Raw genomic sequence first — 27,227 nt, forward strand, 5'->3', positions numbered from 1 at the left:
GGCTTATCTGGGGTAGAAGCAGACCAGCGCTATGGCCCAAGGTCAGAGCCAAGGGCTCTTAATCTTCGAAAGATGCATCCGTGGGTATTTCACGGAGTCACCAGCACTATCAATTCCACCTGTTAATACGGCACCAGCCTGCCGACAGATCCAAATCCAGATTCTATCCCTCAGCAAGCCTACCTGACTGAGCTTCCGAAATATCTCTACCCTGTCCACTGCTTTCATTCACCATTACTAACATCCCTGTCCAAGCCACCAGCAAAATGACCTGGGTAGTGAATGAACACTCTCAAGGAAAAGTCTAAATCTGAATGAGGACAGGGAGGCAGAATGACTTTACAAGGCAGGGGACACTTAACTGGGGTCTTGAAGGATAAACAGGAGTTTTCTGGAAAGCAGAGCAACATCGCAAAGGCACAGGGTCAGGAAAGGGCTTGGTAGAAACCACACCATGAACAAGAAAAACAGTACAGAGGCAGACTCAACCGGTTCCCACTGATGCCGAAAGAAAGACATCTCACCTCAAATTTCTGCCGCAGTTCCTCGTTGCCCTCACTGCCTTCCGGTGGCACAGGTACGTTGAAGTACTCGCCTTCCTCCTGGCTCAGTAACTTAAACCTAAAGGGAGCAAAGGAAAGACACATTCCATGACTCTACTTAATATCATTTTGTTGATTAGGATAAGGGAGGGAAGTCTATAGAAAGCTCTGCTTTAAAAACATGTGTTGAGGGTTTTTTGTCTTGGGGTATGTGTGTAGCCAGGAACACTATATATTTTTATAACCATCAGAAACACATCAGAAAAAAATGGGTTTATAGGATGTAAAGTTCTCTGTCTTGTCTCTCTAAACACACACAGACACACACAATTTTCTTGATTATATCATTCAATGTTTCTAGCTACTTTTTTGGTCCATTATGTGCTTTCTGATTCTGAAAGAATGTTGAGGATCTCCCACTGTCAACGTATTCCTATCACGCTGTCCCAGCATTTCTATCCCCTTTCACTGTAACATGCTGCCACCCGGCCATCCCAGCACTTGGATGACTCTGGACTTGTCTCACTGACGCCGTTTTTCTATGCAGAAACCTTCCCAAAGTGCTCGGTAGTCAAGCTCCTGAGAAAGTACACAAGCCCTGGAGTCAAACTATGCCTGGGTCCAAATCTCACCTCTTCCCTTGCCTCTTTGGATAATTGAATAAGCTAGGTAGGCCCTCTGAGCCTCGATTTTTCTCATCAATAAATAGGAATAAAAGTCTTTTTCATAGGATGACTGTGAAGCTGAGACATGATGATGCATGTAAAATGATAAGCCTGGTGCCTGGCATTTAGCAAGTGTTCAATAAAAGGCATCATCATCATTGTTACTGATATTAATATCACTATCATAAACAAGATGGTTTCAGTTTGTTTCTAGACCGCAAAGATGTTTCCATCTAGTCAGACTGAGTTGAGTGTGAGGAAGCAAAAGGGACATTCCAAAGGCATTGGAGTCAGCAGGGGGAAAAAGAACCCAAAACTCCTCACTCCTAGAGACTTTCTAACCAGAATTTACAATTTTCATCACAATTTTTTTCTCCATTCACAAATCTTCCTAGGCAGCTTCTAAAAATAGAGAGATAGGTGACTCAAAGCAGAGATGACAGTTTGAGCCTGGACACCTCCACATTTAATATTCAGTGCTCATCTTCCAAACTGCCAAAGAAATTACCAAAATAAATACAAAAATAAGAGAACATCTGTATCTTTGCTGGAAATCAAGAAGGGTGCTATACACACAGCAGGGACTTTCAGGAAGTTCTGCAAATTAAAGTATTAGTAAGAGAGCATGGAGCAGTGTTTGGCAAAATTCCTCCACCTTCGTGGATTTTGCTAAATCTGGATGTTATTTTTGACAATGCTTTTCATTAAATCAGCTTTTCAAATAATAAATTCACTTTAAAAAGACACTTTATATCTCTTCCTTGTAAAGAAAGCCAACAACACTTGTTACAAGCAGAAAGTATGTATCTGTAAAAAGTGAAACATACGTAAATCAAAGTTACTCAAAGCCAAGTAGATGGTGTTGCTTACCAAAGGCTCTGAGACTAATGCCTGCCCCTTTTATTAAAATGGGAGATCAGCAAGCAGCAAGGGTTAAAGAGTATTAAGGATACACCAGCGCCCTCTGAGACTTTCTCTGCAGTAAACTCAAGAACTGAAGCAACACCAACAAAAGAATAGTCTGGGGACTTCCCTGGCGGTCCGGTGGTTAAGACTCCACGTTCCCAATGCAGGAGACACGGGTTCGATCCCTTGGGGAACTAAGATCCCACATGCTGCATGGTGCGGGCAATAAATAAATAAATAAATAAACTAAATTAAAAAAAAAAAAAAGAATAGCTTTGTCAGGGTACAATTCAATATGGCTGATGCCCCACCATGTACTACCTAAGCCATTTGGGGTCCCATACTTTGGAAAATACACATCAAAGGGGATTGACCAGCTGTGATCAGCCAATGGGAACCTCAACAGGACCCCACTAACAACCCTGGAACAGACCAGCAGGGACTGGATGAGGGTCAAAAGTTCCGATCCATATTCAGCAAGTACAGGACACGTCAGCCCCCGGGGCATTGGTTAGAGCACGGCACCACCACCTCACGTTTGCTGTGGCCAGTACGCTGTCACTACGGCCTCCAAATATGGACAATTGTGCCCATTAGAAAAGAAGAGCAGGAACCCCTTCCGACTTTGAGATGCACAAAACCAACAGGGGGAAGATGCCCCTCCATGGGGCACTAGGGCTGCCTGCCGTGCAGCTGACTCCAGCCGTAGCCCTCTCCCAAATATCTACAGGACCAGGACCCTCGATCCAACAAAGAAGAACTCCAAAAAATACAAAAGGCTCCTTTCTCCCTTCATCTGGATGTGAAAGATTAGAACAGGGACACTCAACATTTCTGTGTTCACCCTTCCATAAGGAGGGCATGCGGAAAACGCATTAAAATAAAGAGAAACGGGCTTCCCTGGTGGTGTAGTGGTTGGGAATCTGCCTGCCGATGCAGGGGACACGGGTTTGAGCCCTGGTCTGGGAAGATCCCACATGCTGCAGAGCAACTGAGCCCATGCACCACAACTACTGAGCCTACAAGCCACAACTGCTGAAGCCCGTGTGCCTGGAGCCCGTGCTCTGCAACAAGAGAAGCCATCGCAATGGGAGGCCCGCACACTGCAATGAAGAGTGGCCCCCTCCCGCCGCAACTAGAGAAAGCCCACGCACAGCAACAGAGACCCAACACAGCCAAAAATAAATAAATAAAATAAATTTTTAAAAAATAAAAAATAAAAAAAATAAAGAGAAACAACGAGGAATCGGATTCCCGTGAAATAGAACTGGTGCCAAAAGAGAGAAAATTCCAGAAAATATCTAACTCATATTTTCAATGAGATCCAAGAGGTTGATGCATCTATGAAGTGGCAACAATCTGAGCTTAGGAAAGACTACTTTCAGAAGAAAAATATAATCAGTAAATTTTAAAATCCATAGGAGACAGTAAACACTAGGATGGATAATTCAGAAAACAACTAGTGAATCAGTGGACAAACTAGAGAACTTTTTCTGGCAGTTGGCTTGATATTTATTATATTAATTAGAGTTGAATGGAATGCTTTATATACCACTAAGAAAAAATGCATATTACCAAAATTAACCTACAACATCAAAGAGGGGAATATTGCAACATATATTTCAGCAACGACATAGTATTATCCATCTTACATAAAAAGTTCTTCTAAATTAATAAGAAAATGATAGGCAAAACACCGGAAATAGTCACTTATAAATACAAAAAAAGGCAATATATAAGTGAAAACATTCAACATAATTAGTAACAAATGTATGTATAATAATAAAAAATATTTATATTATAAAATAAGAAAAGTATATATAAAAACGTGTATCATGTTATGTATGTATATTATGTAAATATGTATAATTAGTAACAAAATATGTATAGCCTTTGCATCATCTTTGAAATTTATAATACCAGATGTTGACAAGCGTAGGTGAAATGAAAAGTCTCACACAGCATTGGTGAGAATGTAAATTGACTGAAAAAAATTACAGAACATTATGGCAAATACTTGAATAATGCATATGGTCTCAAAGCCATTGATTCCAGGCTTAGGAATTTATTAGGAAATAATTAAAGCCATGCACAAAGTTTTCACTATAAGTATGTTTACTGTAGAATTATTTATATAGGTAAGCATTGCATATCTTATAATAAGAATATGATTATGTAAATTGAGGCTGATCTATAAGAATGGACTATATGAAGCTACTAAAAATGATGTTGCCTAAGATTACTGAATGATAGGGAAAAGGGTTCATAATGCATTGTTAGGTGAAAAATGCACACTGCCAAACAGTATGGACAGTAAGTTTTCATTTTTGTTTCATACAAACGCACAGAAAAAAAACTCTAAAAATGGTCAATAGTGATTATCTCTGGGCAATGGGATTCCGATAATATTTTGTTTGCTTATTTATATTTTTCTAATAATTATTCAATTAATAATAATGACTAACACTTACTGAGTGCTTACTATTTACCAGACACTGGGCACTTCACTTATATTAACTAATATAATGTCACAACAATCCTATGACTTAATTACCACTATTATCTCCAAATGAGGAAAGAAGGCACAGAAAGGCAAAGTAACTTGCCCAGGGGTACACAGCTAGGAAGTGGTAGGACAGAAATTCTAACCCACGAAGTCTGATTCCAAAGCTTTAGTTATTTTTTGTGTGTGATAAGACCGAAACATGACTATGAGTAATAACAAAAGAAAGCTTAAAGAAATATGACTTTAAGGTAACAATGATTTAGGATAATCTGTTCAGCTGCAGAAATAAAAGAAAAGAATGAAATAGCAAAGGAAAAAAATAAAACCTTTAGAAACAGAAACACCATGATAAAAATGGAGAAATTAAGACCAAACATGTTAAAACACTTCCCTACAGAAAAGAGAAAAACACTTTCAGAATGACGTTTTCTTTTTTCTTTTCTTTTCTTTTTTTTAAATCCAACAGCATGTCACTTGTTACACGAAGCCAGAGGACTTGGAAAGACTGAACATGGAAGCATGGACAAGGATTGACTAGGCAAGAGGTCCCTACAATTCTGCAACCAACGTGGACAGGTTAATTCTCTCTGTGCGGGACAGTTTCTCCCTAAATCTCCACATGGTCCATTCCTTCACCCCCATCAGGTCTTGGCTGTATGTCACCTCTTCAGAGAGTCCCTTCCTGAGCACGCTATTAAACCAGAATGTCACCGTCCCCCGGCAGTCCCTACCCCTGTTTCTTGCTTACTTTTCTCTATAGCATTCATCAGCATCAAACACTATTTTCTACTATTTTGTATCTCTAGTGACTAGAACGGAGTGGACACTCAATATATATTTGAATAAAAGCCTACAATAAATGCGGAGGAGAGACAAGGAAGTTGTAAAGAGGACAATGGAAAGGATGTGAGGGCCCAGGGATCCATTCTCTTTCTTGCTAAACCAGTTTGATTTTGATTGTCTTTCACTTGTAACTGAAAAAGCCCTGAGCAGGGACCATTCAAAATGAGACAATTTCTCTTCAAGAGATAGGAGCACCCCTAATTACTACTTCTCCCAAAGTTCTAGTGCCAAGGTGGGCCATCTCTTCTGACTCCTTTACTCAGATAACTGGGAAAGAAACAGTTGCCAAAGAGGACTCATCCAGCCTCTTTGATGGGAATATTGGGGAAGGATTTTTTGCCATTAGAAGGGAATAAAGCAAAAATGTCAGAACAAAGGAGCTTTTGCAGCTGACTAAGACAGCAACCTTCCAGCACTTTTGTGACCAGGCTTGGTAAGCAGTCCCAATGAAGAAGCATATTCTTAAGGAGTCAAAATCTGACAGTGGATTACACATATCTTCTGGATAAAGTGTGAGAGCTCTTTTAGTGCCCATGGGGCCTGTCAAGCCATATAATTGTGTAAAGTGGGGCAGATGTAAAACAATAGGGACTGGTGAGGACTGTGGCAAATAGAAAATCCACATCCTGTCTAAAGGGGGTATTAACTATTCAACTGTCCTCATTTTTGCCCTCTAGGTCCAGATTTTTATGGGAAATTTCCTGATTTTGAAAATATTGGCAACTAATTCTTTTTTTTTGTCTTTTTTTCTTTTTTCTTTTTTTTTTTTTTTTTTGCATGAGGACTAAATAAAACTATCTATGAGGCAGAGCCAATCTACCAGCTTTCACTTTGTGATTCTGCTTTAGTCTTTCACGTTTAGGAGAAAAAGGGAAACATACTTGCTCCCACATTTTGATGGACCAAGCTGTACTGTTGCTTTCAAAGAGAAATTTCCCTTACCAGCCATCAACACCAGCTTTCTGCAGTTCAGAAATCCCAAATGACAAAGATCCCATGAAGTCATTCCTACTGGTCAGATCCCAATCCCAAATCTCTACAGACAGTCTTCTGTCTTTGTCCGACTCTTTCAGCTGGCTGCAAAGAGAAAAAAATAGAAGTCAGTGGAGGTTATGGTGATTTCTCAAGCAGATGAAATGTACAAGAGGACAAAGCCTGAAGGTAGGAATTTTTAAGGATTACAGGCTGTTGTAAGAAACATATTCAGTTTCCATCCCAGGCAAGCTCCCCAGGGAGGTAGAGCTTTTCCTGTTTTACAGCCTGTGGTTTAAACAGGCAGAGGACCTAGGCCAGCTCTGACGGGGACAGTTCTAACTACTTCTGCTGCCTTATGTCCTAATAGGATCCATGATGTTCAGGAAATCCTATTGACACAGTCACTCTAAGAACTATAGATGTCAATCATATAATTGTGTGAGTGTTTGCACACACTCACACGGGTTGAGGATGAGGCTGAGGAAATGTATGAAGGAAAGAGGCTTGATGGTACCAGTCTAGGGGAAATTGTTCTAGGGCATGTCCTTAACTGAGGCTGAGATAGGCCCCCAGTTTCGCCCTGAGAGGGGAAAGAAGGAACGAGGCACCACAAGGAATCATGCTTTTGGCCCATGGGCCTTGAAGTCAGACTGTCTGTCGCTGAATCCTGCTCCACCCTGTATTTGTTGTGGGACATTGGCCTGTGCTTTAATCTCTTTAAGCCCCGTTGGTAAAATGGGGATGAAATGACCAACGAAGCTAGGTCACTTAATACAGTGCTCGTTATACATAGTATATGCTCAATCAATATCGGCTGATATATGTCATATTTGTTGGCCCAGATGCATCGAGAAGTGAACCCACATTCTTGGAGCACTAGCCAGGGAAAATCCTCCTTGGCAGCTGGCAGAGAGCTCCCGGCAAGCTACAGGCCCAGCATTATCCACGCACCCAGCCCTAGAGAAGTCATCCCCACACCCTACGGGTTATGTCCCATGTTTGCCAAGACCCAGAGCTTCTCCCACAATTTGCCTTCACCTAGCAACACATCACACTATTTTCCATCCCACCCACTCTCCCACACCAGAGACATTCTCAGCACTGTATAAAAAAAAAAATTCCAATTTTTACTTGGCTTGCAATGCAAAAATGCAGATGGAGGGAGGAAGGAAAGGAAGGAAGGAAGGAAGGAGGGAGGCAGGGAAGGAGCAAAGGAAAGAGAAGCTGGGAGAGGACCTCCCCAACCTCAGGTGGCCCACAACCCAACCTGCACCACGCAGGCTGGGCTGCAATGATTTTAACTTACAATCTAAATGTCTCGTTCCACTCAGGGTTGAGGGAGCACTTGATGGTTTTGGTCTTCTGCTTGCTCTCACTCTTGGGATCAGGAATCAGTTTCAGTTTCACGTAAGGATCTGACAAGCCATTAGGGTCCATAGGTACAAGGTTTTTAGCATCTCTTACTAAAAACAGAAAAAGCAGTTTTAGCATTAATAGCCCCAGAATATTTAAGCACCAGCTACTGATGGTTGTAGAACCTGTGAAAAGATCATTGGCATCACACTTACTTAATGGGAATTTTCATTTATTAACATCAACAGCTAAGAAGCGTACAAAGTGAGATAAACTGAAAAGATGTAGACTCTGCTCTATATTGGTTTAAAATTGATTTCTGACTTTCATACTGCTCTCCCCACTCTGCCCCTTAGATTAACTGTAAGTTCTCTAATCTTATTTTCCAAAAAGTCTACAAGAAAGATTGGCTTCTTCCATCTAGCATAATGCTTTCAAGGTTCATACACATTGTACTTCATTTATGACTGAATAATATCTGCTTGTATGGATATATCAAATTTTTTGTTTATCCATTCAACAGTTGATCAGTATTTGGGCCATTCCCACCTTTTGGCTATTGTGAGTAGTGCTGCTATGAACATGTGTATACTCTGACACAAAAGGTCACATATTCTATGATTCCATTTATATAAAACATCCAGAACAGGTAAATCCAAAGAGACAGCAGACTAGTGGCTGCCAGGAGCTGGTGGTAGGTGGAATGGGGAGTTACTACCTAATGTTTATGGGGTTTCCTTTACAGGTGACAAAATTCCTTGGAACTAGATAGAAATGATGGTTGCACAACATTGTTAATGTACTAAATGCCACTGAATTGTACACTTTAAAATGGTTAATGGTTAATTTTATGTTATGTGCATTTTACCTGAATTCAAAAAGAAAAAGCTAAAAGACAAAGAGTTGCCCTCTAAACCGAAGTGCAACTATTTTCCATGTAGCACCCATAACCAGTACCCAGACAGCCCATAGAGAGAAAAAGAGCAGCTTTACCATTAGGCTCCACCCTCAACCAAGAACACCCTGGGTAAAGGAGGCTTAGAGAGGGGAAAGGAAGCAGAGGTCGGCAGTGCAGATGCAACTGGGAATAGGGAAGATAAGGTAGAATAAGACATCAACCTGGAGAAATGGGAAGAAGTTAATTAGGAGTCAGATCAAAACCAGCAATGTAGACAGCCAAGGGAAGTAATGTATTAGCAGACTCAATCAAACTATCTGCTAGGGGCTTCCCTGGTGGCGCAGTGGTTGAGAGTCTGCCTGCTAATGCAGGGGACACGGGTTCGAGCCCTGGTCTGGGAAGATCCCACATGCCACGGAGCAACTGGGCCCATGAGCCACAACTACTGAGCCTGTGTGTCTGGAGCCTGTGCTCCGCAACAAGAGAGGCCACGATAGTGACAGGCCCGCGCACCACGACGAAGAGTGGCCCCCGCTTGCCGCAGCTGGAGAAAGCCCTCGCACAGAAACGAAGACCCAACACAGCGAAAAATAAATAAATAAAAATTAATTAATTAATTTTAAAAAAAACCTATCTGCTAGAAGGCTAATAAATAATGACTCCTACCAGGAATGCAAAGATGGTTCAACCTTAGAAATCTATTATTAAAATATTCATCATATTTATAGGTCAAAGGAGAAAACCATAGGTTCATTGCAATTAGCTAGAAATAACAGGAAATTTTCTTCACAGGATAAAGGATATCTGCAATAATAGACACCAAAGTTAACGATAAATGCAATCCCATTAAAGTCAGGAATAAGACAAAGATACCCATTACCACAGCCATCATTCAACATCTTTTCTAAGTATTTCATAAGTGTAATAAGATAACAGAAACAGAAATGTAGGGGTAAAGCATCCCCCATGCCCTGCAACCTTTGCTTCCACCCCCATCACCTCCTCCCTGGTGCTTATCATCCAGCAATTACACTACTTTCTTAAATTCAGTTTCATGTACCCCACAATCTTATGCCACTTCCCATTTTCCAGTTCATTAACGCTAGTACCCCACTGCTACAGGCCTTTCATCACCAATCAAGTCTATTGAGCACAATATATTTTCTCTTTCTCCCCATTCCCTCTTGCCTTTACTCCATTCACCCACAGTTTAGAGTTTTGGGTGCATTATAATCACTCCCTGCAATTACTGTCAACTCCCTTACTCCTCTTTCTTTCCATTTTATCTGACAAACACAGCCTTAGTTAAATTCAAATATTTTCCCTTTATTTTCCTACATGCAAGCAGCTAACCACTGCTAGGGATGGGAGTCAGGGGAGGCTGACTTGCCTAAGATCATATAGCTAGTAAAGGGTTGAGACTGAATAAATGAAATGAGGAAAGGGCTGGGTGGACTGTCTGAGGAGTGACAAGGGACCCCGGGACGCAAGCTGTAACTTACTCTGCATTGACACTGTTCTGCACTCTAGTACATGGCCCTTTCTTCCATTTATCCACAGGTTGAATTCATGTTCCATCTCAGCTTGCAAGCTGTATCTCATTTTTGCACCAAAAGCAAGAATTTTTCCTCTTTGATTTGGTTAAGCTCCATAAGCAGGTCCCTAATGTGTTAGGCATTCTGCTAGGTACTGGTGACAGGGGGGCCAACATAAGATGTTGATCCTGTCCCCAAGGAATATATAAAACCAGATTTATTCAAAGTATAGTTGATTTCTAATGAGACAGTAGCCAGGTCACATAGTGTAGTGGATACAGGGCTATAACATGCCAGGGTCTGCATCTTGCCTAGCAGGTATTTCACATTTTTAAACCTCAAATTCTTGATCAGTGAAATGGAGATAATACATACCTCATTGGGTTATTATAAGAGTACAGTCAGACAAGGAATATACACGTTTAGCACAGAAACTGGCACCTAGGGAATAGTCAATAAATGCTAGCTATATTATTGCTATTTCATTGTTATTAAAATTCATATTCAGTGCCCCTTTTACCACATTTGTCTATTTTTTATTATGAAGACTTAACCATTTCCAAACAGACTGATATTAAACAGAACCACTTGTGGTTTTCCTTCTTGAGAATAATGCATCCGACTCTTCCGTTTGAACCCTTCTAGAGGAATGCTTCTCAACCCTTAGCGTGGATGAGGGTCACCCGGAGGACTTGTGAGACACGTATTCCTGGGACCCACTCCCACAGATAGATTCTGATTCCGTAAGTCTGAAGTGACACCTGCTCATTTGTTTCTCTAACAAGTTCCCAGGTGACGCTGATGCTGCTAGACCACAGAGCACACATTAGGTAAAACTTTCCAAGATGATATAATTTCTTAATATCCCCATGCATTTCCCCCATGGAATACAATCTCCAACTGTTACTTTCATTTATTGAGCCTTCCAAGGAAAACAGCATGTGCCAGTTTCTAGGCTGGGATCTTGGAACGACACATCTATCACTCTAGGGAGTTGCATAAAAACATGGTTGGAGACGCTCTGAAGTGCGAGAAACTTGTCTGTCTGGTTGATTGGCAACACATATGCAAGTGGAAATAGCTCGTCTTTCTTCAAAGACCACACTCCCTCCCCTGTCTTATGAACTGACACCACAGGACAATCACCAGGACATCCCTCTATGGTAAGTTTGCAACCTCACAGCTCTTTCAGAGTGCTCTTTGAAGGACAAGTGTATGTTGTATTCTTGAGCCAATCTCATAACTAATGGTTTAAGAATGACCTCTCCCTGGGCATCTACTTCCCCTGAACCAAACATTCCTAACTGAGGCATGACTCCATCTTTCCCCCAACCCTTATAGAACCCTTTCTTCTACTTCTGTCCTTTTGGGTCTCTCCTCTACCAAAGGGGCCAAAAATTTCTGTGGAAAGGTACGGAACAGAATTGATTCTGGGACTGTTGGCATGCATATCTCCAAGAGCTCTGGCTCCTAAAGCCACTGTATCATGAGCAGTTGACAGTAGCTGCAGGCTAAGATCCAAAGGCCTGTCCCTCCTGAAGCTTTTCAAAGTACAGTCATGTTTCCCAGCAGCAAGAGAGCTGCATATGTATCAAGAAAGCAAATCTCTCTAGACCACACTTGGCGAGACTGACTTTGATTTTTCTTGATAAATGTTTCTTTACTATCTTTGTTGAAATTCAGCCAGCCCAGATGGTACAAAATGCTTCACACAAAGCAGAAATAGCAACCTTCCCCCCCTGGTGGAAGTCTGCTAAGTGCACAGGAGAAAAGTGTCCCAATCAAGAGAACATTGCTTGCCTTGGAAGTGAAGCTGGCTGGGGGGTAAGATCTGGCTGTTTCCATCAAAGGGCCTTCAGAGCAAATGAGGCCTCTGCATTCTGGTGCAAGTTACCTAACACAGTGCTGAATCCATAAAAGACAGCACTACTGTTAACTATTTTCCTAAGAATCGTTCTTCACCAAGAACTTTCCTAGTCTTTTTTTTTGAACCAACTATTGGAAAGTCTGAGTAACTGTGTTGCTTTATAGCCATTATCCTACACTGTGTGAACCAGGAGCTTCTCTTTATTAACTCCTTTTGAAGGTACTTTCTTCAACATCACGAGCCCTCATTTGTCCTCACTACATGTCCTCAGAACAGTTATTCAAAGCAACACCCACCAACATTAAGTTATGTTTGAGGATGTTTGCAATGACAAAAAGTAGGAAATAATCTGAGTGCCCATCAACAGGGGAAGGGGTGAATAATCTAGAGCATATTCACCCTGTGAAATACTATGTAGATGTCAATAACACTGGGCTATCTACATGCACTAACATGTTGAAGAAAATAGCAAGATGAAGATAGACAATTACAGTATAATGCTTCTTTATTTAAGAAAAAGGTCTGAGGACATCAGTGGTTCAGTTGATGAACTCTGGATCGGGACTGTGAATTAGATAAGAGCATTGGGTCAATGTTACATTTCCTGAGTTGGATAACTGTACATATGCAAGAGAATGTCCTTGTTCTTGGGAAATACACACTGAAGTATTTAGGGGCAAATGAGAACCACGACTCCAACCTATTCTCAGATGGCTCGGAAAAAATATACACACATATAAAAATATTTAATAGAGAGAATGATAAACCAAATGTAGCAAGATATGAACAAGTGGTAGATCAGGTAAAGAGCATACAGATATTCCTTGTACTGTTCTTGCAACTTTTCTGTAACTTTGAGATTATGTCAAAATAAAAAGTTTTAATAAACAAGGCCCTCCAAATCTTCAAGAGACAAGTACAATAAAATAAATTTTCTACAAGGTCATATGTGAGTGTAAATATATAGAAAAGAGTCTGGAGGGGTAAACCCAAAATTGGCTTGAAATAACGATTACATCTGTGGAAGAGGTAAAGGAATCTGGTTTGGGGGTTGTGGGCAAAAGAGACTTTAGCCTTAACTGTCATATTCTGAATTTATTACAAAGAGAATGCATTCTTGTATTAACTGTGGTATTAAAACTTGGTTTAAGAAACAATTCAGTTGTGGTGCATCTACAGCCTCCAAGAATCCATTGTTCTGGCCTTCAGAGACCCGCACCCTGTTCCCCAGAGACTTTTTAGAGCAACTAGATCTGCAAAGATCATGGTTTGAATCCCTGAGCCCTTGGTGAACAATGCACAGACCCAGAATGACCTCATTAAGATCAGTTGGATGCCCCCAGCACCTATCCCAGGATCAAAGCAGGGTTGGAGGAAAGAGACTAAACAGGTGAAAAATTTCAGAACTATCCACCTATTTTAGCTCTCCTGCTCTGCAACCCCCCTCCTTCCATTCCAGTGACCTCCTGATGGACGACCTTTGGTTCACTGGACCTTTGGTTAACCCCAAATCCCTCCACACTGCCCTGCTACACCTTCTTAAGTTGGAAGCTTCTTCAGCCCTCTACTCCTAGATCCACATCCTTTTGATTACTGTTCACTTTTTACTTCTTCTAACCTCAAGGTTCTCTGATGCTACAGCTTTTGGGAGCCATGGATCCATCAGAATCCCCTTCCAGTAATCTTAACTGGCCATCCCTGGCCTCATCTGATGGAATCTGATTACAAAGTAAGCAAACCTGGGGTCTTTGGGCAGCCCACATGCAGCATCTAAGGCATCCCAAGCACATCGTGGCCAAAGGCTCCTAGAACAGCTGGCTTCCCGTCACTGCTGGCAATGGTACAGTTATCACACATCCATTTATTTCTGTTGAGACAGACTTCCAGCTGGGACCGTCACAGTGTGTGTCTGGAAGAGAGCCTGTCAAGCCAAGGCAAGTGAAACGATGATGGGGGAGCTAATGCAGGTGAATCAGGAACCAAATTAGCAATAGTTAGACTCTGGAGTCACACACACCTTCAGGTCTGAATCCTGCCTCTGCCTTTACTCTCACTAACTGGGTGCCCTTAGTAAAAAGACTTCTCTGAGCCTGAGTTCCCCTGTCTCCGAAATGCTGATAAAGTCACATACAACTCAAAGGGATGTGTGATAATTATAGGATGGCCATCCATGCCAGTTTACCCAGAACAGCCTCAGTCTCTATCTATTGTCCTTTTACTCTTAAGAGAGTCCAGTTCGGACAATAAATTATATGGTTCCCCTAATTATAGAGGATAATGGTGTTGAAGTATAGTGTAAAGCACATGGCAGAGGTTCAACAAATGTTGATTTCCTTTCTCCTTTGAGAGAATTTAGATCAAATTATATAACTATTAAGATCCATTTCAAGGTTAAAAGAGCATCTCTCCAATGTGGTTTTCATATAAATGAACCTAGAGGAGGTAGTCAGAGAATGATAGATGATCTGAAGCCAAATGTGACAGATCCCTTCCTTCTTATATTATGGCTTCCTCTCCATCCCAATCCAGCCACCTGGAGTCTCACCTGGAATGGCTCTTCCTCTGAACTCCCCAATAACCTTTTATCCTTTTAATCCCCTGCTCCCTTTACACCAATTTTTTTTTTTAACCTCATCAAACCCTCAGATCCCTCAACTCTTTCCTTTCCTCTGGTCCATCAGTGTGCACCTGAGTTATTACTTTTTTCCTAACCCTACCAATATGGAAAGCCCTCCAATCACTTCTGGCCACAGGCTTAAATATTTTGTCTTTTCAACAACATGCTGTCTGCATATGTCAGACCATCAGTGATATATGGCTTAGAGAGTGCCCCTGGAGAAAGTGGGGGCTTGATGCATGACCCACTCAGGGTCTCCAACCACAGCTTGGCCCTCCACACCACCTGTCAACCCTACTGGGTGTGCCTAGTCAACCCCCCTCTCATTCTCGACAGAAGCAATTTCAAGACCTCATCATTTTAAGGCTCCCACCTGATTCCCGCTCCATCTCGTTCATCTGAAGGTCTTCTGTATTATGTTTGTGTCATGAATTTCTAGTTCTATTATGTTTTCATCAGAAAATGTGGGCTGAGCCACTTCTGGGGCATTTTGTGAAGAATTTAATAAGGTTTGCATTGCAAGCTAACATATCACCAATTTTGTGCATACAAGGGAAAAAGGTGTTTCTCTTATGGAAGGGTTCAGGCTTCAAGATAGAGGTACTTGACATTCACTTTAATTATATTATTTAAGTTATCTATATCCATATTCTTTTTATCTGTTTTATCTGTCAAAGACTGACAAAGTATGTTTTAAAACCCTCCTGTGATGGTATTTCTATAAATTCCTCCTTTCATTTCTAGCAGTTTTTGCTTTTATGTATTTTGACCCTGTGTTACTTGAGATTCATGACTATTTTTTGGTCTTGGATTTTATGTTTCATTCTTTAAAAATTCTTTTTATGCAGTTTATTATTTGTTTGTCTTGAACTCTACTCTCAATATAGGTGTTTTTCCATTTAGCTGGTCTTTTCTCCAGGAACATCTGATTCCATTTACCTGTGGATCAATGCTGTTTGTCCTCTACATCTTTTTTTTTTTTTTTCATGATTGTAGTCATTTCTTTGTCCCTTTTCCCTGCCACCTGGAAGTACTCCTTAAGCTTGTTTCCATATTACTGATTATATTTTCTGCAGTTGGCATTCCTCTATTTACTGTTTCTATGCATTTTAATTTACTTTATTTTTTACATTACTTTTTATTATCATAACATGAGATCCTTCTTGCTTATACCTTCCCCGGAGCCAGCTCCTCTTTCATCTCAGTCTATTGCCTTACCTTCTGTCCTCCCCTGCTCTCAGTCTCTCTCTCTCTTCCTCTCTCCCTCCCACCCTCCTTTCCTCTCCTTATCTTTTATCTGTTTATTTTCTGCCTATGGCATTTAATTTTTTAAATTAAATACAGCATACAGTAATACTGACTTTTTTTATTTTGGTGTATAGTTTTCTGAATTTTTTTTTTAAATGAAGCGCATTTTATTTTATTTTTTTAATTTTATTTATTTATTTATTTATTTATTTATGGCTGTGTTGGATCTTCGTTTCTGTGCGAGGGCTTTCTCTAGTTGCGGCAAGTGGGGGCCACTCTTCATCGCGGTGCGCGGGCCTCTCACTATCGTGGCCTCTCTTGTTGCGGAGCACAGGCTCCAGATGCGCAGGCTCAGTAGTTGTGGCTCACGGGCCCATTTGCTCTGCGGCATGTGGGATCTTCCCAGACCAGGGCTCGAACCCGTGTCCCCTGCATTGGCAGGCAGATTCTCAACCACTGCGCCACCAGGGAAGCCCTAGTTTTCTGAATTTTAACACATGTATAGATTCATGTAACCACCACACTACCAGGATACAGAACAATTCTATCATTCCAGAAAAAATCCCTTGTGCCGCCGCTTCGTAGTTACAAACTACCCCCTCTCTCAGTCCCTAGCAATCAATGATCTATTTCTCATTTACTACAGTTTTATCTTTTTAAGAATGGTATATCCATGGAATCATACAGTATGAAACCTTCTGAGATTGGCTTCTCTAACTCAGCAAAATTCCTTTGAGAGTGAGCCAAGTTGTATGTATGAATAGTTAATTCCCTTCTACTGATGAGGAATATTCCACTGTATGGATGTACCACAGTTAGTTTATCCATTCACCTGTTCAAGGACATTTGAGTGGTCTCTAGTTTTTGTTGATTATGATAGAGCTGTGCAACTATTCATATGTTTTTGTGTGAACATAAAGTTTCATTTCTCTAGGGTAAATTCCTAGGAGTCAGATCATTAAGTCATATGGTAAGTGTATGTATACATACATACATATATATACGTCAAAAGGTTTTCCAGAGTGACTGTACCATTCTGCATTCTCACTAGCCATGAATGAAAGTTCCTCTCATTCTGCATCCTGCCAGCACACTGTATTCACAGTATTTATTATCATTATCATTTTAGCCATTCTAATACATGTATAGTGGTATTTCATTGTGGCTTTAATTTGTATTTCCCTAATTTCTAGTGATACTGAATATCTTCTTGCGAATGAATTTGCCATGCTTATATCATCTTTGGTGGTGTGTTTGTTCGAGTCTTTGGACCATCTTTTTTGTGGGGTTGTTTTCATACTTATGACTCTGAGAGTTCTTTTTTTTTTTTTTTAATTTATTTATTTATGGTTGTGTTGGGTCTTCGTTTCTGTGCGAGGGCTTTCTCTAGTTGCGGCAAGCGGGGGCCGCTCTTCATCGCGGTGCGCGGGCCTCTCACTGTCGCGGCCTCTCTTGTTGCGGAGCACAGGCTCCAGACGCGCAGGCTCAGTAATTGTGGCTCACGGGCCTAGTTGCTCCGTGGCATGTGGGATCTTCCCAGGCCAGGGCTCGAACCCGTGTCCCCTGCATTAGCAGGCAGACTCTCAACCACTGCTCCACCAGGGAAGCCCCACTGAGAGTTCTTTACTCTGGATTCAGGTCCTTTGTCAGATATGTGATTTGCAAATATTTTCTTCCAGTTTGTAGCTTGTCTTTTCATTCTATAACAGTGTCTTTTGCAAAGCATACATTTTTAAAATTTTAATAAGGCCCAAATAATCATTTTTTTCTTTTATGAGTCATGTTTTTAGTGCCCCGTTTGAGAATTCTTTGTTTAACTCCAGGTCATAAAAATTTTCTCCTGTTTTCTAGTTTTATACCTTTATATTTTACATTCAGATCTATAATCCATTTTGAGTTAATTCTTATATAAGGTATGAAGTAGAAGTTGAGGCTCATTTTGTTTGCATATGGATGCCCAATCTTTCCAACATCACTTGCTGAAAGACTGGATAGTTTTTCCATTTCTTTGTTTTTATACTTTAAAAAAAATCAATGGGCCATATTTGTGTGGGTATATATCTGGACTCTCTGTTCTGTTCCAGTCATTTACGTATCTATCCCTTTACCAAAATCACACTGCCTGATTACTGAAGCTTTATATAGTAAGTCTTAAGATTGAGTACTATGATTCTGCCAACTTGATTCTTCACCTTAAAAATTGTTTTGGCCCTTCTAGTTCTTTGGCCTTTCCATTAAATTTTATAATCACCTTGTCCATATCAATAAAAAAAATCCTGCTGAGATTTTGATTGGAAATTCATTAAGTCTACAGATCAATCTGAAGAATTGACAACTTTACTGTATGCTGAGTCTTCAAACATGGTATGTCTTTTCATATATTTAGGTATTCTTTGATTTCTTGCAGTGTTTTATAATTTTTAGCATACAGATCCTAGACATGTTTTGTTAGATTTATAACAAAATATTTCATTTGTTTTGAAGTTATTGTAAATGGTATTTTAAACATTTTAGTTTCTAATTGTTAACTGTTGATATATAAAAATACAATTGATTTTTGTGTGTTCACCTTATATCTTGCAATTTAACTCATTAGTTCTTGGAGGTTTTTTGGTAGATTCTTTTGGATTTTCTACATAGACCATCGTTTTCTATGTACAGAGGCAGTTTGTTTTTTCCCTTCCAATCTGTATTTCTCAACCTGTTTTTCCAATCTTTTGTTTATTTTTATTCTCTTACTACACCAGAAAGATCTTCCAGTATGATGCTGAATAGAGTGGGTGAGGGTGGACATCCTTGTCTTGTTTCATAGCTTAGGGGGAAAGCATGCTGTCTTTCATTATTAAGTACCTTGTAGATTTTTCTCTAGATGTCCTTTATAACATCAAGAAAGTTTCCTTCTATTTCTACTATGCTGAGAACTTTTATCATAAATGGATATTAAATCTTGTCAAGTGCTTTTTCTTTCTTTAGATTATTAACACGGTGGAATACATTAATTGATTTTTTAATTATTGAACCAGCCTTGCATTCCCAGGATAAAATTTACTTGTTTGGGGTGTATTATTCTTTTTACATATTTCTGGATTTGATTTCCTAATATTTTGTTGAAGATTTTTGTATTTATGGTCATAAGGGATAATTTTAGTTTTCTTGTACTGTTTTTGTCTGACTTTGGTATCAGGGTAATGCTGGCCTCATAAAATAAGTTAGGAAGTGTTCCCTACTCTTCTGTTTTCTAGAAGAATCAGTGTCATTTCTTTTTTAAATGTCTGGTAGAATGCCACAATATAAATTTCATTTCAAGCACTCCTTTATCTGGATTCCACAAATTTTGATGTGTTGCATTTTCATTTTCTTTCATGGGTTCAAAATATTTTCTAATTTTCCTTGAGATTTCCTCTTTGAACCATAGATTAAAGAGAAGTTTGCTTTTTAATTTCCACATTTTTCCAGGGGCCCTACTCCCATGATTTTAATTTCTACCTAAAAGCTCTTTACTGAGCTTTTTTTTATAATAACAGAACACACAACTGTCTACCATATATCTGGTACTGGATACTCCATAAGTATATCAACCCAAAGCATGTCCAAGAATACTCACTCTCATGAAGTAAGTCAGAAAGAGAAAAACAAATACCGTATGCTAACACATATATATGGAATCTAAAAAAATTAAAAATGGTTCTGAAGAACCTAGGGGCAGGACAGGAATAAAGACGCAGACATAGAGAATGGACTTGAGGATATGGGGAGGGGGAAGGGTAAGCTGGGACGAAGTGAGAGAGTGGCATAGACATATATACACTACCAAATGTAAAATAGATAGCTAGTGGGAAGCAGCCACATAGCACAGGGAGATCAGCTCGGTGTTTTGTGACCACCTAGAGGGGCGGGATAGGGAGGGTGGGAGGGAGATGCAAGAAGGAGGGGATATGGGGATATATGTATAGCTGATTCACTTAGTTATAAAGCAGAAACTAACACCCCATTGTAAAGCAATTATACTCCAATAAAGATGTTAAAAAAGAAGAAAACTTTCATGTGAACCACTGAAAAGGAAGAAATGAAAATGAAGTATTTTAAACATTCTTTCCTAAAAAAAAAAGAATACTCCCTCCCTGTCATTATCCCCCATCCCCCACCTACCTACCAGCATACAGAACAAAGCATATGTGCTCCCCCTCTTTCAATGCCATCCTTGATGAGTGCTTAACCATTCACCCAACTGTGGTGAGAAATCTGGAAATCACCTTGGTCGCCTCCCCTCGGTAAAATCTTTGACTGTGTACTATTCATTCTACCTCTTTATCATTTTATGTACCTGAGCCCTTCTTACTATCCACACTGTTACCACCTTAACAATAATAATTGTGTCATAGGGTTATGTGATTACTAAGTTATATCTGAAGCCTGTAAAGTGCCTGGTATTGTCCTTGGCAGGTAATGAGTGATGGGTAAACAGCATTTGCACATGGCTGTTGTTTGCGCATTCCTTTTTTCTCTCCTAGCTGGTTTCTCGCCTACAGTCTTTCTCCTTTCTGCGCTTCCTCCACGCCCCTACATCAAAGGGATCTTTCAAAACCTCAAGTCTGATTACATGCTCTATAAACAAAACCCTTCATAGTTTTAGAAAATCTATTAATATTATTCACTATAAAACTAGGTCAAAGGAGAAAAAAACATGTAATTATCTCAAAAAATGACAAAAAAGACAAGTGACAAAATTTAATAATCATTCTTTCTTTTAACCCTTAGAAAAATAGGAAGAGATACATGTTTTTCTTGGTATAATAAATGTATCAAAGGCTTTCATCATGCTTACTGGTGAAACTCTAGAGGCATTTCTAGTTCCCTTAAGGCCGCAATCAAATTAAAAATGCCTACCATCACCACTATAATTTAACATCATTCTGGAAGTACCAACCAATACAATTACATAAAAGAAAAATATTAAGAGGCTTAAATGTTAGAAAAGAGAAGACAAAATTAGCTTGTATTGTCTCAGCTGTATCTTAGAGAAATTCTTCAGTGGTTCTGGCAAGAGATTGACACTCTCTGGTTTGCAGCCCTGATAAATTTTTCCCTTTTTTAATCTCTTAGTCATTCAGTGGGAATTTGGAAGAAGGAGAAGTTAAATATATGGTCTCAGTTGAGCATGAATTACTTTTTTAATTTAAAAAAGTTACTCTAGGGCTTCCCTGGTGGCACAGTGGTTAAGAATCTGCCTGCCAACTCAGGGGACACGGGTTCAAGCCCTGGTCTGGGAAGATCCCACATGCCGTGGAGCAACTAAACCCGTGCACCACAACTACTGAAGCCCACGCGCCTAGAGCCCGTGCTCCGAAACAAGAGAAGCCACCGCAATGAGAAGCCCACGCACTGCAATGAAGAGTAGCCCCCGCTCGCCACAACTAGAGAAAGCCCGTGTGCAGCAACGAAGACCCAACGCAGCCAAAAATAAATAAAATAAATAAATTTATTTTAAAAAAATTAAAAAGTTACACTAAATCTGGGAGAAAAAAATCTTTGCTTAATGGGAGGCCAGTCTTGTGCACAATTACGCTCAACAAACTTGAATTGGATACAACTTGGATGCCCCAAGATCCAGTCAGCTGATTCCCCCAAGCTCAGAGTCTGTACATCACTGCCAAAACCATGCAACTTTCATGCTCTGTAACTGGTTTCTTCTTAGAGCCAGAAACTTGGAAAGCTGGGCATTCTACAATCCACTGAACCCAGTTTAGTGTCATCTATTTTCTACAGAGGTTTCCCTGGTCACTCAGGGTCTTGCAGTTCCCAGGGTTGCTCTGCACCTGCTATGACTCTATACAGCCTCAACCCCTAGAGGTCCAGAGACCACTCCACTCCCCGGAGAGGATCTGGGTTAGTCACCCTTTGAGATCTCACAAGCGCAGCCTCTTAGTGCCTGGCACTCCCCAATGGTGTCGGCGATGTCACCGGGTCCCCCTGGCGATGCGGGGAGAGTGTGCAGGGATTCATGTAGATAGAGGAGGCGCTCTTCAGACCAGCTTGGAAAAACAAGAATAAACCCTGTCCCCATGAACATCTGTTCCCCTCAGGCCGGCCCTGGGGGGGTCTTTCCTTATGCCTAGGACAGATGGTTTGTCAGTAAGGCACCCAATAAGCTAGCTTTATTTCTTGTTTTGGAGACCACCTCATGCCTCAGGTTGAGAGAAAACAAAGAGAGACGAGGCTTACAGCTTCTCTGCCTGCATCCTCAGGACAGGAACCCTGACGGTGTGCCTGGCCCACCCCCCCACCCCCCACCAACCCGTGCTGAGCAAATGCAGCAGAGGCACCGGGCGGGTGGCGTCCAAACCCTGAGCGGCAGTGGCTGCTGACATGGCTTTGGGCGCTGCTTCACAATGTGATTATTTCTAAAGATGTGACATAAATACTAACATGGGGTCCCTGGAGCTGCAGAGTCACTACTCGGCAGCTTAATTTCGACATTCAATCAAAACTGTCCGTCGGCGGCTTTGCGCAGCCCAAGTAGCAATGGCCAGAAGCCCCACAATCTGCTCTCTAAGTGATGGGTTTAATTTCCAGCGGCTCGGGACAAAAGCCTTCCAGCTCTGAGGAAGGCAGGCTTAACCTCCCTTCTCTAGAGAACCAGTGCATATTTTCTCGTTTCTTCAATGGGCGCCCCGCTTTGATAGAAGAGTCCTATCTACATTAACCACATCACTGAATCATGGGACCCAAGGGATTTTTTAAAACCCGACAGCCACATTCTCATGCCATGTTCCCCAGGCAGTCAGAGGAAAGGGCTGTCATTTGAAGATAAGTTTTCTGTTTCTTTTACTGTCATTTGGGGATGATGAGGGAAGAAAACATCTGTTCAGAGAAGTCCCAACAGAGGAATATTCCCCCTTACGTACTGTCAAACATCTTCAACGGCACAGAAGCACTAAAAGAGGGATAATTTTCCTGCTGGACCCATTTATCCTAAATGGATGGATGGATGATTAAAGCAATGGGTCTTAACCAGCCTGTAGGAAACAGGCATCCTTCCCACTTTCTTTTTATTATAATTTTACCAAACTATTCATATCTCAAGGTCATTGTAGCACCTACTAAATCCTCCCCACCTTCCCTCACTCTTCATCACTGTATGTAAACACACACACACACACACAGACACACACACACACTATATTCAAAATACTTCCAAATGCCATAACCCAAGTACCAACTAAACAGTACTGATGCCATCCTCAGAATTAGAACAGGGTCTTGAAGGCCCCTCGAGATGCTCAGGTGTGAACTTTAGTTGCTGGGCTGCGGGGAGGTCCGGGGAGGATCTGGAGAGCAGCTGGGACAGCAGGGAGAGCCACCTTAGGAGGGTCACAGCTACTTGTCAGCTGGCACGGAGCATAATCTGGAAGAATGTACTAGTTGCCCTCAGACACTCATGCACATCCAATGACCATCTAGAAAAGGGCACACAGCTGGCGTGGGGAGAATTTTCTTGCTTCTGGTCTATCACAGCCCCACCCTATGTCTCTGCCTGATACCCCAAGCTCAGCTCAGACTCAGGTGAACATTTCGGGGACCCTGCCCATCAGCAGATGCTGTCCTCTGGCTGAGAACAAGCTCTACGATGTTTCTCTCTGCAGCTCAAACCACAAGTTTGAGGCACACTTGCGGCGGGTAATATGTTGAGGTTTTAAGTGATGTGCTTCTCCCACTTCGCACTTCATTGAATTCTGTCATTTATACCCCAAGGCCCTCTCCCCCACCACCCCACCCCCCGCAACCGCAACCGTGCAGCTAGACTTGAGTCATTCATGCCTCAGGGAGAAAGTTGTCGGGTAGGACCCAGGGACAGAGGCAGCACGTTCTCGGCTGTTCAGTTGTGAAAGCGTCTGTCTCTACCGTCCTCTCCATCAGACATCAAAAGCAGAGCTCCAGGCTGGCAGGCAGAGCTCAGGAGGCAGCAGAGATCACTCTTCACTACCTGATCAGTCCCTCTGTTCTCCAGACTCCCAGTGAGCTCCACTTTCTCCTCCTTCAGCCAAGGCTCCTATACACCTCCCTTCACGAAACAGACCCCCAGGAGCACCGCCGCCTGCCTGTCTCCTGTCTCAGGAAGAGACAGAGTCCAAATCCCAAACAGGCTTAGCTGGGACATATGAACAAGACTCGTACGACTGTCAACAAGCGCAAAACAACTCCCCTTCTTCCCTCACACCAGGAACTGAAAAGCGGTGTTCCAGAGAGAGGGTTCTCCAAGTGGGAAAGCGAGGGTGTCCCAGACCAGAAGCATCAGCGTCTCCTGGGGACTTGATGGAAATGCAAATTCCCAGGCCTCTCCCACCCCCCACCCCAGCCCACGAGTCGGAAACTGATGGGAAGGGGAAGGGAGCCCAGCAATCTGGACTCTAATGCGCCCTCTAGGTTATTCCGCTGCAAACTCAGGCGTGAGAACCACTGCTCTCGACCAGCACCATCCAGCAGAAATCCCTGGGAGGACGGAAGTGTTTGCTGTCCCACATAGCAGCCACTAGCCACATGTGGCTATTGAGTACATTTCACTTAATTTTAATCAATTTAAATGTAAGTAGCCATGTGTGACTAGTGGCTGCCATACTGTAAGCACAGCTCAGACCGCCGAGTCAGCCGCCCTTCACCCTCTCTTCCTTCCAGGTCAGCCTGTGAGCTGCAGACAAATTAATCTTCCTAAAGCAAAGATCTTATTGTGTCATTCCCACTCTCAAAAAATCCTCAGTGACTCACCATTGCCTACTGACTTTAAGTCCATGCTCTTTTTTTTTCTTTTTTAGGAAGCCAAAAATGATATATTCCAAAATATGATAGAAATCAAGATTAAATCCTAATAGCTAGTGGCAAACGAGCTCTTACTATGAGCCAAGCACTAAGTGCTGTACATGTTCTATCTCATGTAATCCGCATGGAAATCTTATGGCGTGTATATTACTGTTCTCCCCATTTTACTGATGTGGAAACTGAGAGCTGAGGAAGTTAAATGTCTTTTTCAAGGTCACATAGCTGGTTAACAGTAAAGATGGGATTTGAACTCAGGCTGTCTGGCTCTAAAAACTGCACCCTTAACTGTGACATCACACTGCTGCTGAAAACCGAGGCAGGTCAGACCTTTCCCCTCTGAGTGTGCCTCTTATTGAATCCACAACTGTGCTCATATGTTCTGTGGCAGCAGCTTCCAGGTCTGTCTTAAACATAGCGCTTGCCCTTCTATAATGAACGAGCAAAAGCCACCTTCAGATGTCTTGGGTTCCTTCAAGGGGAGATCAACATATTTCTCCCCAAAAGAGCATCCTTCCACCACCTCAGAAGGTGTGTTGGGCACATTTTAGGTGCAGACAGCACATCACTCAGAAAAGTATGTTAAAAATAATAGGGGGAAAATACTGAACTTTAGACTAAGACATGTAAAAAGTGGTAAACCGGTTGAAGGCAGGTAGGATGCAGAAAGGTGAGCAATGGAAAGCAGTCTTTGGATTAGGAGAGGCTCTTGCATCTGGAAGAATTCCAATCCTACCCTCCACCACAGGGCTTACAGGCAAATACTGAGCAAGCAGTGCTACCCAGCAGAATGGACATAGCCAAAGCCCTGCAGTGGATCTGAATTCTCCCCCCCGGACCAGACGTTAGCCTTTTCACTGCTGGATCAGGTCCAAGGGGTCCTGGAGAGGAGACCAAGGAGGCCAAGGAGGCAGAGGGCACTCAGGTTATTGATTATTTGCAAACTGATATAGAAGTGTTTAGATGTTGTGACAACCAGCCCTGATCTAGATGACCGAGCATTACATGATTATCCTCTTCTTTAGAGTTAAAGATACTTGAGGTACCAAACAGTTTAGTTTTTAAACAGTCTTAAAAAGAGAGAGTTCAAGAAAGCAGATCGGTGGTTGCCAGGGGCTGAGGGCAGAAGGGAATGGGGAATAACCACTTAATGGGTACGGGGTTTCATTTTGGAGCGATGGGAATGCTTTGGAACTGGATAGAGGTGGTGGTTGTACACACAGTGAATGTACTAAATGCCCCTGAGTTGCTCACTCTAGAACGGTCAAGTTAATGTTACATGAATTTCATCTCAATAAATTAAAAAAAACAAAAGAGAGAGCTAGAGAGTGGGTTAACCTTGAGCCAAATTGCCATCAGCCCAGAAGAGAGCAGCAAGCTGAATTGGGCACCTTCGTGAAGATAATAACACCCTGGCGAGACCCTGGAGCAGGGCCCAAAGATGCCTATGATCCCTCCAGGATGCGTCCACTGTGATAACTGGTTCCTCTCCCCACTATAACTCTACAGCCTTCCCTGCCACTTCCTCCTCACATGTATCCCAAACTCCAGTCATACTTGACTGCTTGCTGCTCCCTGCAAGTTCCCGTCTCTGTAGGAGGAGACGGACACGATCTAGTGCCCAGAATCATGTCCCACAGCAACTTCCCAAGGGATACGTGCAGAGTGGCTGAGCCAGGCAGATAATCACTCTACTACACTAGGACCTTCACCCCAAATCACGAGTACAACCAACAGCCCTGGTGAGTTGGGCTGGACCAAGAGTTCTTAACCCTAGATACACATTAGAATCACTGGAAATTGGATGGGCTCCTTTTGCTTCCTTTCTCCTACTCCTGTTTGTTTTCCTGGTGACTCAGAGAGAGTAGCGTCCCAAGCAGGAGATAAGCCCAGACTCCTCTCCATTCCAGCTATCTGGAGCTCTGAGAGGTCTGAAGACAGAGTAAGCCTCAAATAGAAGCCCAGGAAAGAATATTATGGGTGTATCATGATGATGAAGTTGTTAAGCTTCCCCTCATCTCTCTGAGCCCCACCAGCCCTCTAGCCAAGGCTCATGAACCAATAGCACCATCCAGGTCCTTAGCCTTGACCCACATCCCCACATCAGCCATGGCATAGAGAGGAGTTTCCAACTCCCCCCGGAGGCCAGAGTGTGCACTACCCTCTACCCAGTGAGTTCCCTCCCTTGGCCCTTCGCTCATTCTGGCAGTTAGATCTCTAATGCCGCCTCTGCCCAGAAGCCTTTCTTGACTTCATCTGACCTACCAACAGGATTATTGCTTTCTTATGTTCAGCAGTACAATATACTTTAGGGATATATGTTTGCTTGCCTTACTTGTTCTATTATATTTAATAGAACTCTTTAAGGGAAGGAACTGTGACTTCCTAATATTTCTGGAAGGAGCACAGTACCATGGCTAAGAGCAGACCTGGATTTGAGTCCAAGTGATGCCATTTTCTA

General features: G+C 41.9%; 1 protein-coding gene across 2 annotated transcripts in view; it reads right to left on the minus strand.

Moving 5' to 3' along the window:
• Positions 1-27,227, minus strand: part of PRKCB (protein kinase C beta) — a 308,214-nt gene that overhangs the window by 87,909 nt on the left and 193,078 nt on the right. For both annotated transcript variants that reach the window (XM_007186310.2, XM_057530083.1), the window contains exons 6-8: positions 7,744-7,900; positions 6,405-6,539; positions 525-621 (exon numbers count right to left, since the gene is read on the minus strand). In XM_007186310.2, the coding sequence (XP_007186372.2) occupies positions 525-621; positions 6,405-6,539; positions 7,744-7,900 (389 nt within the window). The remainder of the gene's footprint in view (positions 1-524; positions 622-6,404; positions 6,540-7,743; positions 7,901-27,227) is intronic.

Source organism: Balaenoptera acutorostrata, chromosome 15 (assembly GCF_949987535.1).
Source record: "Balaenoptera acutorostrata chromosome 15, mBalAcu1.1, whole genome shotgun sequence".
NCBI lineage: Eukaryota > Metazoa > Chordata > Mammalia > Artiodactyla > Balaenopteridae > Balaenoptera > Balaenoptera acutorostrata.